Raw genomic sequence first — 20,457 nt, 5'->3', positions numbered from 1 at the left:
ACACACACACACACACACACACACACACACACATGTGCACACACACACACACACACACACATACAGACACACTCTCAAGTCAGTGGTGGAAAGTACATTTACTCTAGCACTGTCCTTAAAAACATTTGTATGTCCTGTATTTGAGTATTTCTATTTCACGCCATCTTCTACTTGTTTAATTCAGTGGTAAATATCATGAAAAAGAGCATTTTTTGTATTCGTTGTGTGTTTTAGTGATAATTCAAAGTGATGGTCAGAAAATAATTGCCATATTTAGGGGAAAAGATCGAGAACCCAAACAATTGTGCCACATATTTTGTGCTTAAACTCGTTCTATGTGTGAATACAAGGCCATATGTAAAGGCTTACATTACCCTTATCACTCACTTGATATTAGAGGAGTCCTTTCAGTTGCTAAACAAGATCAATTTATATAATATGCATAAGGTAAAAAAGGGAAAACAAACAAATGGTGTCATTCTGAAGACTTTCATTTGCAGGTTCCATGTGTTTTGTTTAATGTCTTGATTATTGTTGGAGGGTTAAGATGTTCAGTTCATGACTCAACTGTAGCTGAAACCTTTTTCACCGAGGGCCACATACAGAAAGATACGACGAGCTGCAGCACATCACAGCTCTCCAGAGGGTTTCCTTCTTTTCTTAAAGCTGAAGCTTCAGATTGATTATGATGAGAGGAAATATGAAGGGTGGCAAGCTGGTTATGTGAATAATGTCACGATCTGTCTGTATTGTATTTTGTCTTGTCTTTTTCTGTCTTTTGTTTCATGTTTTATTTTGAAAGGTCTTCACCTCCCGTCTTGCCTGCTTCTGTCTGCGTTGTGTCTTGTCTTTAGATTTGTCCGTGGTTCCCTGTCGTTAGTTTCCCTGGTGTGTCTTTTTACCCGATTGTGTGTCCCTGTGTTTTCTCCTCCCTCCTCACCTGTGTGTTGTTTGTATAATTAGTCTTGTGTGTATTTAAGTTCTGGTTTTGTCTTGTGTTATGACTTGGTCTTCGTGAGTGTTCTGTTCTGTCTTTGTGATTAATTTAGCCTTGAAATAAAGGAGTCATCTTTGTCACTATAATCTGCATTTGGGTGCTGCTTCCTACACACACCGTAACAAATAAGTTATTGGGCTTTTTTCTTATCCAAAGCGACTTACACACATTCAGTACTGTGGGCAATCCCCACAGGAGCAATTTGGGGTGAAGTGTCTCAGGGACACAAAGACATGCTGACTGCAGTGGGGCTCAAACTTGCTACCCCCTGATTCGAAGTCCATCACACTATCCACTGAGCCACAGCCTCTCCTATACCCCTGTACTTCTTATTAAGAAGTACAATATAAAAAAAGGACAAGACTCATTTCTGGGCCATATTTCTTTATACTTTCTGAGTTAGCTGAGGGCCGATTCGAAATGGCCCGCATTTGGACCCCAGGCCGTAGTTTGGACACCCCTGGCATAGACCTTAAAGCCCTTCAATGTCAGTGTGTCCCTTCTGTATTCCCTAGAAAGGAGACTACAGTGTGTTTCCTCTCTCTCTCTCTCTGCAGTTTGTGGCGCAGCCGAACTGCCAGCAGCTCCTGGCGACGCTCTGGTACGACGGGTTCCCCGGCTGGAGGAGGAGACACTGGGCCGTCAAGCTGGTCACCTGCTTCATCATCGGACTGCTGTTCCCTTTCTTCTCTCTGGTAGGGAGGGAGGTGGAGTGTAATGTAGGGAAGAATGAGGAAGGAAGGGGGAGTTTGGAGTAGGAAAGGAGAGAAGAAGGGAGGGAAGACAGAGGAAGTGAGGGTGAAACAGGAAGGAGGGAGGAAGGGGAGGATAAAGTAGGAAAGAAGGAAGGCGGGAAGAGTGAGTTTGGAGTAGGAAAGGAGAGAGGAAGGGAAGGTGTAAATAAGAAAAGAAGAGAGGAAGTGAGATCATAAAGTAGGAAAGAAGAGAGGGAGAGAAAGGAGGGAAGAAGGAGGAAGGAACTTAGAATGGGAAGGAGGGAGGAAGGGGAGGAAAAGAGAGAGAAGGAAGTGAGAGTGAAAAAGGAAGGAGGGAGAAAGGGGAGGACGAATTAGGAAAGAAGGGGAGAGTTTAAATTAGGAAAGGAGAGAGGAAGTGAGAGTGTAAAGTAGGAAAGGAGAGAGGAAGGTGAAATGTATAGAGTTTAATTTAAGATCCACGTCCTTTGTGGTGCGTTCAAGCACTCAAAACACCATGCAGACTAGAGAGAGCACATGACAAGTCACAGCAGTCACCTCTTACTTGACTTAATGCTTTTATCTCTGTAAGATAATTCACTTTAAGTGTTTACTCCATTAACACGACTACTGCCTTAATGTGATTAAGTTATTAATGTTTCTATAATAAAAACACATTTCTCTGTGTTATTCAATCCCGTTTAAAGCCTCTCTGGCATGACTCACAGTGTTGAGGCTGCCAGCAGAGAGAAGATGAGCAGCAATAACAACGACAATAACAACAACAAGAGCTTCCAACAATATCCATCAAACTTGTACAATATTTCAGACACAAGGTTAAAGAAGTTACAAGCAAAGGAACTACAGCACGGTCACCGCTAAGCTAAAGGTGGCTAATGTCGGGCTATAAATAAACTACAGCATGGTCACATGACTTCACGTCACCACCGCTAAGCTAAAGGTGGCTAATGTCGGGCTATAAAGGAACTACAGCACGGTCACATGACTTCACGTCACCACCGCTAAGCTAAAGGTGGCTAATGTTGGGCTATAAAGGAACTACAGCACGGTCACATGACTTCACGTCACCACCGCTAAGCTAAAGGCGGCTAATGTTGGGCTATAAAGGAACTACAGCACGGTCACATGACTTCACGTCACCACCGCTAAGCTAAAGGCGGCTAATGTTGGGTTATAAAGGAACTACAGCACGGTCACATGACTTCACGTCACCACCGCTAAGCTAAAGGCGGCTAATGTTGGGCTATAAAGGAACTACAGCACGGTCACATGACTTCACGTCACCACTGCTAAGCTAAAGGCGGCTAATGTTGGGTTATAAAGGAACTACAGCACGGTCACATGACTTCAGGTCACCACTGCTCAGCTAAAGGCGGCTAATGTTGGGTTATAAAGGAACTACAGCACGGTCACATGACTTCACGTCACCACTGCTAAGCTAAAGGCGGCTAATGTTGGGTTATAAAGGAACTACAGCACGGTCACATGACTTCACGTCACCACCGCTAAGCTAAAGGCGGCTAATGTTGGGCTATAAAGGAACTACAGCACGGTCGGTCACATGACTTCACGTCACCACCGCTAAGCTAAAGGTGGCTAATGTTGGGCTATAAAGGAACTATAGCATGGTCACATGACTTCACGTCACCACCGCTAAGCTTAAGGCGGCTAATGTTGGGCTATAAAGGAACTACAGCACGGTCACATGACTTCACGTCACCACCGCTAAGCTAAAGGCAGCTAATGCTGGGCGTGATGACGTTTAGTTGTCTCATTTAGACACTTGTTAGCAACCTCTGTTTTTAAATTCACCTTTGGGAGATTAACTGACATATTTAATATAGTAGAACTAAAATCTCTTCAGCTTGAGTTAACCACAGACCTTATGTCATGCTAACAATCAAAAACACTTTCAGAAAACTTCTTCTTCTTTTCCTCAGATCTACCTGTTGGCTCCTAAAAGTGCTCTAGGTCGCTTCATAAAGAAACCCTTCATTAAGTTCATCTGCCACACAGCGTCGTACCTGACGTTCCTCTTCCTGTTGCTGCTCGCCTCGCAGCACATCGCCCGGACAAACCTCCACATGCAGGGACCCCCCCCCACCCTCGTGGAGTGGATGATCCTCCCCTGGGTGGTTGGTGAGTATTTAACCATAAGAACATATGAAGGCACATAAAAAATACATTTGGTACATTGATAGCTTAGATTGAACAGTTCAAAGCTACTAGTGTTCAGCTTAGTCTCTACTATTGTACATCAATTGACGAGCCATACATAGTTGATCTTTTCAGGAATGAGTTGCAGCTACAGGTGCTTTTCTTTGTGATCGCATTTTCTGTCCAAATAAAATAGCCCAGGGAGACACAAGAGTTTAAACTGATTGATTGCATCTCCATATTCTCTCTGAGATGATACAGAAGATTTCCAAATCATCTGTGATTTTTAAAATCCATCTGTTCTCCTTTGTCGTCTTTCAAACACTCGGATACAACAAAACAAACATTTTGATATGTGGAGGAAATGAAAAATGACTACATTATTGCAAATAAAACCTGAGTGCGGATCAAATGCCTGAAGCTGCTGTGTGTGTGTGTGTGTGTGTGTGTGTGTGTGTGTGTGTGTGTGTGTGTGTGTGTGTGTGTGTGTGTGTGTGTGTGTGTGTGTGTGTGTGTGTGTGTGTGTGTGTGTGTGTGTGTGTGTGTGTGTGTGTGTGTGTGTGTGTGTGTGTGTTGCAGGGTTCATCTGGGCGGAGATTAAGGAGATGTGGGACGGAGGCTTCACAGAATATATCCACGACTGGTGGAACCTGATGGACTTCGCCATGAACTCTCTGTACCTCGCCACCATCTCGCTGAAGATAGTGGCCTACTTCAAAGTAAATATATTAAACTGTTAATTTAATATGTTAAATAAGTTATTCCCTACTGTGCAGTGAAATACACGTCTCTGCAGGATATGGTGTCCTCAAAAGAGGAAGTGTTGAGACAATTCTCCTCCTTTTTTAAATGAGTGATTCATCAAAAATCCACAAAATGCTGGAAATTAAATTCCTACAAAACCTGAGAGAAACCAAGGAAGCATTATATCAAATAGAAAATAAAATAGAAGTTACGTCCTATTGACTTCAGATTTGTCTGACTATTTTTTTTAAAACTCAAAATATTATAAGGATAATATTATTTTATTTATATGTAAAGAAATTATAGAAAACATTTTAATTAAGGATGAAAAAAAACATCTCCAAATATGTATATTAGAAAATAAATGATTACAAAAACACCATATATAATAATAACATGTGCTGCACTATCAATACTTTTACTTTTTGTAATTTTCCACCACTATTGTTGTGAAACAATACAGAATGATACTGTAAGGCTCGCAGATTGTAGAAAAGCATAAATATGAGCTGAATTTAGGAGCAAACTGTCAGTTAGTTGACTTCACTCATTGACCTTTGACCCTTTTTGAACAGCAAACTAAAGGTAATTATGAACGAAGAATTAAAACAAGAGTTTTACTTTGATGCAAGCTCAGATAATATCAAAGGATAGTCACCATAGATACAAGATCTATATATGTATTAAGAGCAATTTGGTGCCAACACACACACACACACACACACACACACACACACACACACACACACACGCGCGCGCCAGACGGCAGGGCCATCTGCAGCAGCTGTGAGTCACTGATGGTGGTGGCTGGACCTCCTACACACAGCTTTAAAAACACACATATATACATACAGATACACACAACTGTATCTTGACACACACACACACACACACACACACACACACACACACACACACACACACACACACACACACACACACACACACACACACACACACACACATAGTTACATTTTGCAGGAGACCATCAGCACTCCAGAGGATTTTAATTGTGGCTGAGTATTTGAAGGAGAAAAGACAAAGTAAAACATATTTTTGAGCCAACAGCTTATTAGTGTGTGTGTGTGTGTGTGTGTGTGTGTGTGTGTGTGTGTGTGTGTGTGTGTGTGTGTGTGTGTGTGTGTGTGTGTGTGTGCGCGTGTGTGAATGCTAATAGTGGCAGAGTTAATTGAGAATGAGGAAGAATCAGAGCGTGAGATGGAAAGATGAATAAACCAGAGTGAAGAGAGTCACAGAAACAGAGGATGCTGGGAGTAAAGCAACGAGAGAGTGATGTGTGTGTAGAAGTGACAGAAGAGGAGAGGAAGGTGTGTGAGCAGGAGGGATTGAGAGGAGAGTGTGTTTTTAAAGATCAGCGTCGAGCTTCAGGAGACTCAGTGGATTATGAGAAGTTATCCTGCTGTGTCAAGGACTCGATCAAATCTGTCTCACCTTCTCAGATGTTATATTTGTTGGTTAGAGATAGGAACATCAGTGCTACGAAGTGCATCACCCCTCAAGCTCCTAGAACTCATTGTTAGGATGTGTGCAAAGGCATCTGGCGATTGGTTGATTAGTTATTATATGTGGTATCACCGTTTGATATGCATAAACCCCCCGATATTTAGCATTTAGTTTACGAAAACCTTAATACAAAGACTTCATCTTATGTAATGAGATAACACTAAATGTTCTTATTTCACTCATAAATAGACAGAATACAAACATATTAACCCTAATGTTAGAGTGCTTTTCTGTCATTTAAAGGACGAGACTAATGGCGCATTTCCACTACAGCGCGGTTTAAGCGTGGCGTACCCGGCCCGTTTTTGGTTGTGTTTCCACTCGGCGTAGTTCCGGCTAGCGGGTCCTTTTACACAGTTTTCTGGCTCTCCAGAATCGAGGTTCTTTCCGGGCCAACAACCGGGCTGAGTATGCTAAACTAGTGAGAGAGTTGGCAACTACAACAAAATGAACATATTTGACCGTGATTTAATTGTAATACACGTTTCAAAATGATGCCGAAGTAACAACATACTGATACCGGTTAGTAAAAACCATGAATGAATGCTTTGACAAGTCTGCAGACAGACGGCAAAAAAGATTCTCTCTCTTTTTGATCCATTTCTATAAAAACCTGTCTGAAAATGAGCTGATCAGATTTTGGCCACTTTATGATGTCATAACGATGTTTTGGCTTGTGTAACCATTAGCCAATCAGCAACCAAGGTAACCCCCCCCCCTTATCACCTGAATCTCCTCTAGAGCACCATTAGGCGCGTTCACACCGGAGTACTTTTCCCCGTACTTTTCCCGTACTTTCCCCGTTTAGTTCCATTAGTATCCCTTATGTCGCGTTCACACCAACAAGAGTACTTAGTGCCGGGAACTTTTACCCCCATTTTTAGTGCCTGCTAGAGAGGTGGTACCAAAAAAGTACCAAAAAAGTACCAATTTCTATTGGCTGGGCGAATTGCAAACCACGCCCCGTAAAACTCTGAAAAGTTTTGTGAAGCCGCCATTGTATTTGTGGCATTAGCATTACTAGCATTAGCATTAGCACCGCGCACCAACGCAGAGAGAATAACTTATGGCAACACAAAAAACCAACATGGGAGTGGTGGAGATGAGGAGGTGTCGGCGTTCTGGCCGTTTACTCGGAAGGCTTCAGTAGAAGCTGCTGGGACTCCCAGCAGCTTCTACTGAAGCCAGTCCCTAACTCCGGGGACTTCCGGCCGGGGACTTTGGGCGGCAGTATACGCCGTGAAGTGGTTTGCGGCCTGCCAGTAAACCCAAAGCAGAAGAAGAACAAGTGACGTCAGCGGCTTCATTTGCCTAATCCTCCCCCAGGGACTTATTCCGGTGTGAACGCGATCGGCTCTTAGTTCCATAGGGGAACGGCAAAGTACTTGGTGTGAACGCGGCTATTGAGTTCTTTGTAACCAAATGTCTCTCAGAGGGGCGTGGGGAGGGGCTCCTTATTTTCATCTAAAGTAACAGACAGAGAATCAGCACTTTGGAAAAAGGGATGAAACAGAGGGGATTATGGGTAATGCTGATGAAAAACAGTATAATTGGGGACCTTTACACTTTTCCGACTGTTTCACCGTGAGTGTTTACTTGTAATAAACTCTTTCTCCCCCCTCTCCCCCCTCTCCCCCCTCTCCCCCCTCTCCCCCCCTGCAGTATAACTCCTCTCGGCCCAGGGAGGAGTGGGAGATGTGGCACCCGACCCTCATCGCCGAGGCTCTGTTTGCCATCGCTAACATCTTCAGCTCTCTGAGGCTCATCTCTCTCTTCACCGCTAACTCCCACCTGGGCCCGCTGCAGATCTCCCTGGGGAGGATGCTGCTGGACATCCTCAAGTTCCTCTTCATCTACTGCCTGGTACGACTCAAATACATATATACACACTGCTTCTGACACTAGGTTCAAATGCCAAATGCATGTGGTTAGTGAACATGGTTTATATTTGAGTCCTACGTTGCCTTTTTCATTTTTAATATCCACTTCAAAATAAACTGAACTGGCTAATTCACGATACTAGCCTGTAGATTCATCATGTGTATTATTAAGGAGCATAAATACAAAGTTTAGCCTGCACAGATCCCACTTTAGGACATCACAGATCGGGCTCATTTCAGTTATTGCAAGATATTAAAAAACACTAGAAAACTCATTTTAAATAGGAATTATAGGATATGTACACGTCTCCCACTAAAGAGGAAGACGTGTACATAGTGTAGCCTGCACAGAGGCTATTTTAGGACATCAAAGACTTTCTTGTTGTGCACATTTCCAGCTTAGAAGTATGCTAATGGTTAGAGTTAACATCATGAAACCCAAACTACATACTCTGATATTCTTCCCACTAATGGGGCCCATGATCTAAAGTCCGTCCTGCACATGTTATACATACTAGCCTACCTAGTACACATATACAGTACATCAAATAAATTGTATACAAGAGAAAAATACAATATGTGCAAATGTATAATGTCAAGTTAGGTACAGCTATTAAAGCCATGCAGCATGTTCAACACAGTCTCACGGCATTTCGTGTTATAGTCACACAATGAATTTATTGATGAACACGATTTTCAATTTTTTTTCGTGTCACACAGAACGATTTTAAAAGCAATGTAAATAATAACAAATTCCGAAGGAAAAAGAGATTAAAATCCTTTACATTTCAGTATTCTGACACAGAACGATTGTATTTCATGTTTCGTGCCTGTACCAAATAATAACATATTAGAAGGACATTTTTTTCAGTATTCTGACGATCTGAGCCATTTATTTTCCTCGCGGACGACAAAAAAACGATATTATACAATTTAAAATGAAAGGGAGAGGCTTAGGGTAAGATATTGAGTAAGAACATGTTTTTATGAACCACACAGCTTCCGGTCTTCCAAGACCCGACGACACATACCAATAGAAAAACATTGCTTTTAAAGTCGTTCTGTGACACGAAAGACATGCGATAATCGTGAACACGAATCAATAGTTCAATCAGGAGAGACGTGATGTATGAAATACATGTTTATTACCGGGACACATGATATAAGAGAATGGTGATTGACAGATTACAACAATGAATGAACTGATGTTTGGAGATTAGGCCCCGGTTTGTAGGGTGATCATTCGGGAGAGGAAAACCGCTCCGATGAACCCCCCGGGGTCTAGACACTGGTGGTGGTGATAAGTGGTTCGGTCTGGTCTGAAGGAAGAAGGATTAGCTTGGCCCTGAATTAGGAGACGGAGGCGAAGGGGTGGAGGAGGGTTGTGCGTTGACGCCTGAAATGACAACTGACAGAGAGGGAAGAGCAGATTTAAAGGGGTTAGCGGGTGCGATGATTGGCTAGCTGGGGAGTAACGCCCCTGATTACTTAATGGAAGAGGAGATTGAAGTGACGTGTAACACCAGGGGGTATTGGTCTTCCTCATTGAACTTGCGCTAAGCTTCATATTAAATTAATTTCGTGACTATAACACCAAATGCCGTGAGACTGGCATGTTTGCATCCATGCATTCTGACCTTCACTATTGTCATCTAGCATTTTGAATGTATTACATGGTAGCATTTTAACAGGCCAACACATAAGTATTTCTCTTTTGAAGTTGAACGCAAACAATGTCTGTATCAAACTCTGGGACTCCGCTTGCATGATTCCAGACTTCTCTATTACAACTACACGTCTTTTGTCAAAGTGCACGTTTGAAGATAGAGAAAGGGAGAGAATGCTCCATTGATGGTGGAAGGACACTACAGGCCCGTTTCATCCAGATCTCATTAGTTCTGTCTCGGGGGGCTAACCCTCTCCGGATCCACAGGAGGACCGCTCGCTCCCTGAAGTCTTAGAATCAATCCCAGAGAGCCCGAGGCGCCTCGCTCTCACTCAGCAGCCGCTCTTTATGTACCGTGATGTGTTTGAGGAGAAAGACGTGTTTCAAAACGCCTGCAGCCGCTCAGGGTCAATCCTGGAACTAAATGTACCGTCAGATCCACGAGGAGAGAGGTTTAATTCCCTTTGATACGTTGCCATGTGAGGAAACACTGAGGTGGGAAGTGGTGGAGTACAAATACTTCGTTACTGTACTTAAGTACATTTTTCTGGTATCAGTACTTTACTCCACTACTTATTTCTCTGACCACTTTTTACTTTGACTTCTTACATGTTGAACCCAAATACCTGTACTTTCTACTTCTTACATGTTGAACACAAATACCTGTACTTTCTACTTCTTACATGTTGAACCCAAATACCTGTACTTTCTACTTCTTACATGTTGAACACAAATACCTGTACTTTCTACTTCTTACATGTTGAACTCAAATACCTGTACTTTCTACTTCTTACATGTTGAACCCAAATACCTGTACTTTCTACTTCTTACATGTTGAACACAAATACCTGTACTTTCTACTTACATGTTGAACACAAATACCTGTACTTTCTACTTCTTACATGTTGAACTCAAATACCTGTACTTTCTACTTCTTACATGTTGAACACAAATACCTGAACTTTCTACTTCTTACATGTTGAACACAAATACCTGTACTTTCTACTTACATGTTGAACACAAATACCTGTACTTTCTACTTCTTACATGTTGAACTCAAATACCTGTACTTTCTACTTCTTACATGTTGAACTCAAATACCTGTACTTTCTACTTCTTACATGTTGAACACAAATACCTGTACTTTCTACTTCTTACATGTTGAACCCAAATACCTGTACTTTCTACTTCTTACATGTTGAACTCAAATACCTGTACTTTCTACTTCTTACATGTTGAACACAAATACCTGTACTTTCTACTTCTTACATGTTGAACACAAATACTTGTACTTCTACTTCTTACATGTTGAACACAAATACCTGTACTTTCTACTTCTTACATGTTGAACACAAATACCTGTACTTTCTACTTCTTACATGTTGAACACAAATACTTGTACTTTCTACTTCTTACATGTTGAACTCAAATACCTGTACTTTCTACTTCTCACATGTTGAACACAAATACCTGTACTTTCTACTTCTTACATGTTGAACACAAATACCTGTACTTTCTACTTCTTACATGTTGAACACAAATACCTGTACTTTCTACTTCTTACATGTTGAACACAAATACCTGTACTTTCTACTTCTTACATGTTGAACTCAAATACCTGTACTTTCTACTTCTTACATGTTGAACTCAAATACCTGTACTTTCTACTTCTTACATGTTGAACTCAAATACCTGTACTTTCTACTTCTTACATGTTGAACACAAATACCTGTACTTTCTACTTCTTACATGTTGAACTCAAATACCTGTACTTTCTACTTCTTACATGTTGAACTCAAATACCTGTACTTTCTACTTCTTACATGTTGAACTCAAATACCTGTACTTTCCACTTCTTACATGTTGAACACAAATACCTGTACTTTCTACTTCTTACATGTTGAACTCAAATACCTGTACTTCTACTTCTTACATGTTGAACTCAAATACCTGTACTTTCTACTTCTTACATGTTGAACTCAAATACCTGTACTTTCTACTTCTTACATGTTGAACACAAATACCTGTACTTTCTACTTCTTACATGTTGAACTCAAATACCTGTACTTTCTACTTCTTACATGTTGAACTCAAATACCTGTACTTTCTACTTCTTACATGTTGAACACAAATACCTGTACTTTCTACTTCTACATGTTGAACTCAAATACCTGTACTTTCTACTTCTTACATGTTGAACTCAAATACCTGTACTTTCTACTTCTTACATGTTGAACTCAAATACCTGTACTTTCTACTTCTTACATGTTGAACTCAAATACCTGTACTTTCTACTTCTTACATGTTGAACCCAAATACCTGTACTTTCTACTTCTTACATGTTGAAACTCAAATACCTGTACTTTTCTACTTCTTACATGTTGAACTCAAATACCTGTACTTTCTACTTCTTACATGTTGAACTCAAATACCTGTACTTTCTACTTCTTACATGTTGACTCAAATACCTGTACTTTCTACTTCTTACATGTTGAACACAAATACCTGTACTTTCTACTTCTTACATGTTGAACCCAAATACCTGTACTTTCTACTTCTTACATGTTGAACACAAATACCTGTACTTTCTACTTCTTACATGTTGAACTCAAATACCTGTACTTTCTACTTCTCACATGTTGAACACAAATACCTGTACTTTCTACTTCTTACATGTTGAACTCAAATACCTGTACTTTCCACTTCTTACATGTTGAACACAAATACCTGTACTTTCTACTTCTTACATGTTGAACCCAAATACCTGTACTTTCTACTTCTTACATGTTGAACTCAAATACCTGTACTTTCTACTTCTCACATGTTGAACTCAAATACCTGTACTTTCTACTTCTTACATGTTGAACCCAAATACCTGTACTTTCTACTTCTCACATGTTGAACTCAAATACCTGTACTTTCTACTTCTTACATGTTGAACTCAAATACCTGTACTTTCTACTTCTTACATGTTGAACACAAATACCTGTACTTTCTACTTCTTACATGTTGAACTCAAATACCTGTACTTTCTACTTCTTACATGTTGAACTCAAATACCTGTACTTTCTACTTCTTACATGTTGAACACAAATACCTGTACTTTCTACTTCTTACATGTTGAACTCAATACCTGTACTTTCTACTTCTTACATGTTGAACTCAATACCTGTACTTTCTAATTCTACTGTTGAACCCAATACCTGTACTTTCTACTTCTTACATGTTGAACTCAAATACCTGTACTGTGAACTCCTCAAATACCTGTACTTCTACTTCTACATGTTGAACTCAAATACCTGTACTTTCTACTTCTTACATGTTGAACTCAAATACCTGTACTTTCTACTTCTTACATGTTGAACTCAAATACCTGTACTTTCTACTTCTTACATGTTGAACACAAATACCTGTACTTTCTACTTCTTACATGTTGAACTCAAATACCTGTACTTTCTACTTCTTACATGTTGAACTCAAATACCTGTACTTTCTACTTCTTACATGTTGAACCCAAATACCTGTACTTTCTACTTCTTACATGTTGAACTCAAATACCTGTACTTTCTACTTCTTACATGTTGAACACACAAATACCTGTACTTTCTACTTCTTACATGTTGAACTCAAATACCTGTACTTTCTACTTCTTACATGTTGAACCCAAATACCTGTACTTTCTACTTCTTACATGTTGAACACAAATACCTGTACTTTCTACTTCTTACATGTTGAACTCAAATACCTGTACTTTCTACTTCTTACATGTTGAACACAAATACCTGTACTTTCTACTTCTTACATGTTGAACTCAATACCTGTACTTTCCACTTCTTACATGTTGAACACAAATACCTGTACTTTCTACTTCTTACATGTTGAACTCAAATACCTGTACTTTCTACTTCTTACATGTTGAACACAAATACCTGTACTTTCTACTTCTCACATGTTGAACTCAAATACCTGTACTTTCTACTTCTTACATGTTGAACTCAAATACTTGTACTTTCTACTTCTCACATGTTGAACACAAATACCTGTACTTTCTACTTCTTACATGTTGAACACAAATACCTGTACTTTCTACTTCTTACATGTTGAACTCAAATACCTGTACTTTCTACTTCTTACATGTTGAACACTAATACCTGTACTTTCTACTTCTTACATGTTGAACACAAATACCTGTACTTTCTACTTCTTACATGTTGAACCCAAATACCTGTACTTTCTACTTCTTACATGTTGAACTCAAATACCTGTACTTTCTACTTCTTACATGTTGAACACAAATACCTGTACTTTCTACTTCTTACATGTTGAACTCAAATACCTGTACTTTCTACTTCTTACATGTTGAACCCAAATACCTGTACTTTCTACTTCTTACATGTTGAACACAAATACCTGTACTTTCTACTTCTTACATGTTGAACACTAATACCTGTACTTTCTACTTCTTACATGTTGAACTCAAATACCTGTACTTTCTACTTCTTACATGTTGAACTCAAATACCTGTACTTTCTACTTCTCTCATTTTCCAAACAGCTGGTTCCTTTAGTCTGAATGTGTGTTTGATGCGTGATCATTATTCTTTAGAGTCATTGCGTGCCTATTGATTTGAACACGATCCGTGTATCCATCATTTCCTGGTCTTCTCTAAAGAAGAGGGACCAATGGAAACGTTGTCATGTTGCCGTTGTTCAGCATGGAAACATTCATTAGCTAACAATGACATTATTGTTCTATTAATATAAAGGGAGGTCAGGTACTCTTTAAAGCAGCTGCTAGTTATGGGTACTTTTTACTGAAGTACATTTCAAAGCCTCTTTACTTTCACTTGAGTAAAGAAGTTTAGTCAGTACTTCTACTTTTACCAGAGTATTTTTAAACACAAGTACCTGTACTTCTACTTGAGTAAAGGATGTTACACTGTTTCCTGTGCAGGTGCTGCTGGCGTTTGCCAACGGTCTGAACCAGCTGTACTTCTACTACGAGACGAAGGCCTCCGAGGAGCCGAACAACTGCAAAGGCATCCGCTGTGAGAGGCAGAACAACGCCTTCTCCACGTGAGCACACACACACACACACACACACACACACACACACACACACACACACACACACACACACACACACACACACACACACACACACACACACACACACACACACATACCATGTATACATCACTTCAGGGGACATTATATTGACTTACATGCATTTCCTGGAGACTTATCCTAACCTTAACCTTAACCAACACATGCCTAACCCTAACCAGTCTTCACCCTAAAATTAATGATTCCCCTCATGGGGATGGGGGTTATTCTTTATCTTTATTCAAGAGCGTGGTATTTAAATTTGAGAGCATACTTTATGTATTTATTTCCCTCAAACCCTGTCCTCGCACTCAAACAGTGCCTGCTTGCACTTAGATCTGCTCTGCTTCTGCTCAAACTGTACGCTTGCACTCAGATATATACATTTCTGCTCTCAGATTTATTCTGTGCGCGCTCGAAACTTTTGTGCAACAATCCTGTCAAAATCCCTCAACCAATAGGAGGCCAGGTGTCCTTGCGGGTGCGTTCGCTTTACTTATTACAGCGTCCCGTAAGGGCAGTTACTATATTAGACAGACAGCATTGTCGTCGTTTAGGTGCTTTTTTTTCTGGAGGCACTTCTCAAGCCACCCCTCCATAGTGAGGACCCCCCGGGGGTCCAAGTTAACCTTAAATGTTTCCATCTTAAGCTTTGTTAGTTAGTTTCGTGACGGACGTAATGTAACAGTTGTAACGGTTCTCAGACGCGGAGGGATACTGACTTGTGAAAAGTAACTATTCCCTGGATATACGCTCATTATATCACGGCTAAGAAACATCAGATTGCTTGATTTGACTTGTCCGTTTTATAAACATATACTAACTGTGCTTACCCCCCCACCACCCAAAAACAGTTGTACAATGAAGTGAAGTATATGTTATGTTATAAAGCCGTGGAGGGCGGGAGTTTATAAACCAAAGAGTAACATGGGGACCTCCATTTTGTCCCCATAAGGGAGGCGAGTCCCCACCATGGATGTATAATAAGAACTGGATACAGCGTGGGAGGCGGGGCCTCATTCGTTCCTATGAGAGTTGCTCATTGGCGCATGATGATAAAATGGCCCAACTTTTGAGAGAGTGAAACGTCACAGATTACCCAGCATGCCTGAGAAGTACCCGTATGTGCGCTCATAGAGCATGCGCAACTTTAACCAAAATGCTCGTTCACATCAAGCACGTCAATTTGCGTACACATAACAGCACCGCACGTTCATGACAGCATGGTAATGATTTGTTGTTATCATGGATTTGATATGAACGAGGCGGCAGTTAGCAGCTAGCGGCTAGCTAGTAATGATGCTAATGTACACATCAATCGTTATGTACTTATATTACGCTGTAACATGATCTAGTGATATCCAACAGAGCTTCATTTAGCATGAAATAATTATTGCACTGTATATATATATATTTATATACAGTGCAATAAGCTTCTTAGTGCAATACGAAGCTACAGGGACGTTAATAATGTCGGTAATATTAACTTTATTTAATACAACATTTACGGTACAAGATTTAATCATACAGCCCATGTAGTATGATAATGAATTACAGAAAACATGTGCAATATATCCATTATTACAGCTCCGTGGGATGGCAGTAAGACGATGTGGATCCGTTCTTATTGTGCATCCATGGGTAAAGATAAACGCAACTCACATTGGTTTCTCAAACAGCATCTCTGTAAACTACGTGTATTCACTGAATTTCACTCTCTGCCTTTAACGCTCGTTGTAGCTCCAATAGCTCCAGCCCCCACCCTCCCTGTGAGCACAGTGTGCTCTGATTGGTCGGGACACGTAACATCAACGTGCCGGGCGGCGCGGTCCCGTGGGTTAGATGCGCGTTCATAATGCAGAGGGAAATAACTCTCAGAATAACGTTATTAGCACATTTTTAGAACTTGAGGAACGAATGTTTTTAATAAGGGCTATACAAGTGTTCATACTGGGTAGTTTATTTAGTTTAAAAAAAATTATCCAACGAGTTACAGACCACTCTTTCCCCATGTAAGTCAATGGGAAAAAGTGTTTCCGGGCCCAGCAACCTAAAAGAAGAGTAGTACCGCCGTTTGACCAGCACGAATATTCTCATCAGACTCCGGCGCACTTCCTGGGGGCTTGGTCCCCACATGTGACTGTACTGTACGGCCATGTGTGTGTTTTAACAGGCTGCAAACAGGTGAAAACAGTTCAAATCAAGGTGGAGCTGAACCTGTTTGATACACAGATACTTGATGTTGGATTCTTTTTTAAACAGTCGTGCAAATTCAGCAGCAAATTCAATGCAAAAAGTGAAGTATATTAATCGACAAAAAGCCCATTTGCACAAGCTTGAAGCCTTTTTTAAGGAAATGCAAGAAGATATTCATATGGAATATAAATGATCTCCACTTTGTTCAGTACTAATCTATCAAATGCTTGATATCAATGGTGTGAAGAGGGAACTCAAAGTATCTTTCTTAATTCAAGTTCAGAAGCAAATCCAAGTGGATTATTGTCTGGATTTGTACACATTAATTAATAGTTTGTGTCTAATTGGATGTGTGTAATAATTTCATACACTGATTTACACTTTTTCAATGAACATCTTGTCTGCAATGCTCCTTTAAAAGTTGCTCATCAAGTATCATTTCAAAAGAAATAAAGCAAGTTTAAGTGAAGAGAGATCTAAAACCTAAAATGCTCTATTTACCGCAGAGCCTCACCTCGTGTGCATCGGATCCTCTGTTATTCCAGGAGTGTGAAAGAGAGAGAGGTGTTTCTGACCAATGAAACTGCATGATGAACTATATGATGGGCTGTCTGTCGCAGAATGAAATATCTACTGAAAAGATTGCCTTGAATTATTTTTTTTAAATATTCATGGTACCCTCGGGATGACTTCTTTAATCACTCTGCTGACCCCTTAAACCTCCCCTTGAAGCCAGAAAAAGGCTTTTAGATTTATTATTTTAATATTTAAAATATAATAACGTCTCAAACATTTCTGGATTTTATTATTAACTGTATATTATATTATTTTAATTACTTTATTCACTTATTCCTTAGTCTATAAAATGCTTCCTGTCGTGTCGTAAGAATTGGAAAAATTCATTTATTTCTGAAAACGAAAATCTAATCCTGTCCAAGTATACCCACACACACACACACACACACACACACACACACACACACACACACACACACACATACCATGTATACATCACTTCAGGGGACATTACATTGACTTACATGCATTTCCTGGAGACTTATCCTAACCTTAACCATAACCAACACATGCCTAACCCTAACCCTAAACCTTAACCTAACCAAGTCTTCACCCTAAAATTAATGATTCCCCTCATGGGGACCTCCAATTTGTCCCCATAAGGGAGGCGAGTCCCCACACGTGACTGTGTAAACAGATTTAGGTCCCCACAAGTATAGTAATGCTAGGCCACACACACACACACACACACACACACACACACACACACACACACATACACACACACATACAGGGACGACTGTACACATTAACACACATTCACACTAATGTATAGACTTTCTTGCAACTTCTCTCAGATGCACTCACTTTATCCCCCTCACACAAACACACACACACACACACACACACACACACACACACACACACACACACACACACACACACACACACACACACACACAGAGTTTGCTGAGTGAGGCAGGCTGAATATTAACGAGGCGTGAGGTTTGTTTAGGTAATAGCTTTATTGATTTGTGATCGATTCCATTACAGTAAAACGCTCTGGACAAATAAAGGAGAAGTAAGGACATTACTTTATTCTTCATACTGCTACAAGTCCAATAAAGTGAGAGGGTTATTAATAACAGATGATCGTGCAGATGGTGCAGCGTCTAACTGTGAGCATGTGAATATTGAACTTATCAAAAGGCCTGACACTGAGTGACCCTTGACTTAGTAAACAAACTGTTGTTGTTTACAGTCAGAGAGAATCGCCCTCACACTGAAGCTGAATGAGCGCAGACTGCAGATCATGCATTATGCAAACATCAGCCTGCAGCACACACACACACACACACACACACACACACACACACACACACACACACACACACACACACACACACACACACACACAATTATTGCTGTAATTCACACCCACTTACCAACATTTTAGCAAAATCATTTCCTCTTTCTGCTCAGGTGTCTCTTCACACATCTGTACTTAACACACACTTATCACCGTTAATGTGTTACATCGTTTAACACCGTATGTGTGTGTGTGTGTGTGTGTGTGTGTGTGTGTGTGTGTGTGTGTGTGTGTGTGTGTGTTGTGTGTGTGTGTGTGTGTGTGTATGTGTGTGTGTCTCTGCCTTCACACAGGAGCTGTAAATACTGCTCACACTCTCTCTGTGTCTCTCTCCCTCAGCAGGGGTGATACTTTTATTATAACTTATAGACCTTTTTTTACAGAAATACCCACAGGGAATAAAAAGTCCGGAAGTAACAAGTTTAATAAACGGCAAAACAACAAACTCCTGCTTTTAGTTGCCAACATTCCTTAACGTGGATCCTTTAATTAGGAAGTAGGGTGAGTATAGATAACTGAGACAGCGTGTTATATGATATTGGTTATCCGTCAGTTTTAGGGTATATCTGCTATTATTGGTGCAGGAAATGCATTTTAATGTTTTCTTCATACGGTTGATTTATTGTTAGTTGCTAGGGGCAACATAACAACGTTGCTGCCATTTTTACTTGTTGTGTTTTTTGTTGTGTTGAAATAAGGATGGAACTGTCAGGGTTTGGCAGGATGGGTTCAAACATGAAATGGCAGTAGATTTAGAATTCAGAAAGCGAGCCTTTTAATTACGAAAAAGCCACAAGGAGAAAATAAATGTCAAAATAAAAACTAAACACAAAAACTAAAATCATGACAGAAATGTTATTAATTCTACGATTGATTTCACGATTACGAGATAGTCAGAAAGAAGAATCAGCTTCAACACTAGAACCGCCAGAGGTCGCTGTATACCTAAAACCGCCAACGGGTCAAATGTACCCGCTATTGATTTTCAAGGTACAATGTTCTTTTATTGATCATACAGAACAGTGAGCTTTGATCGCACAGGGATGAAACTTATACCAATAGAATCTGTGGCCTCTCAGCTTTTCATGTGATATAGTTTGTGCAGATAGCATGAAGTATACAATATCGCTACCAGTGCTGATTTAAACGCTTGGTGTTAGACTTGTGTTTTGTTTAGGTACAAATCTATCTATCTCTCTATAACTATCTATCCATCTATCTGTCTATAACTATCTATCTGTCTATCTGTCTATCTGTCTCTCTCTCTTTCTATCTATCTATATATCTATATATCTATCTATCTCTCTCTCTTTCTATCTATATATCTATCTATCTATATATCTATCTATCTCTCTCTCAATCTCTATCTATCTCTCTCTCAATCTCTCTATCTATCTCTCTCTCTCTCTTTCTATCTATCAATCTATCTATATATATATCTATCTATCTCTCTCTGAATCTCTCTCTCTATCTATAAGGAACCGCAGTAGACAAAAGGCGTTGCTATAGCAACACGTCATGTTTACGCTGCATTTTCTATGAGGTAAATATTACCCGCTGGCGGATATGGGTATAAATGGCGATTTT

The 20,457-nt window shown here is 40.1% G+C and overlaps 1 protein-coding gene across 1 annotated transcript; it reads left to right on the top strand.

The window, feature by feature from the left end:
• Positions 1-1,554: 1,554 nt before the first annotated feature.
• On the top strand, positions 1,555-14,759 carry LOC117549098 (short transient receptor potential channel 5-like; the record flags this gene model as incomplete). Its single annotated transcript, XM_034220699.1, is given in 5 exon segments — positions 1,555-1,692; positions 3,654-3,852; positions 4,450-4,589; positions 7,801-8,001; positions 14,638-14,759. Coding segments are annotated over 5 exon segments (800 nt in total), but the record flags the coding sequence as incomplete, so codon positions are not given.
• Between the last annotated feature and the right edge of the window lie 5,698 nt (positions 14,760-20,457).

The sequence above is a fragment of the Gymnodraco acuticeps genome, unplaced genomic scaffold (assembly GCF_902827175.1).
Source record: "Gymnodraco acuticeps unplaced genomic scaffold, fGymAcu1.1, whole genome shotgun sequence".
Classification (NCBI taxonomy): domain Eukaryota; kingdom Metazoa; phylum Chordata; class Actinopteri; order Perciformes; family Bathydraconidae; genus Gymnodraco; species Gymnodraco acuticeps.
This window is presented reverse-complemented; position numbering and strand designations above follow the sequence as displayed.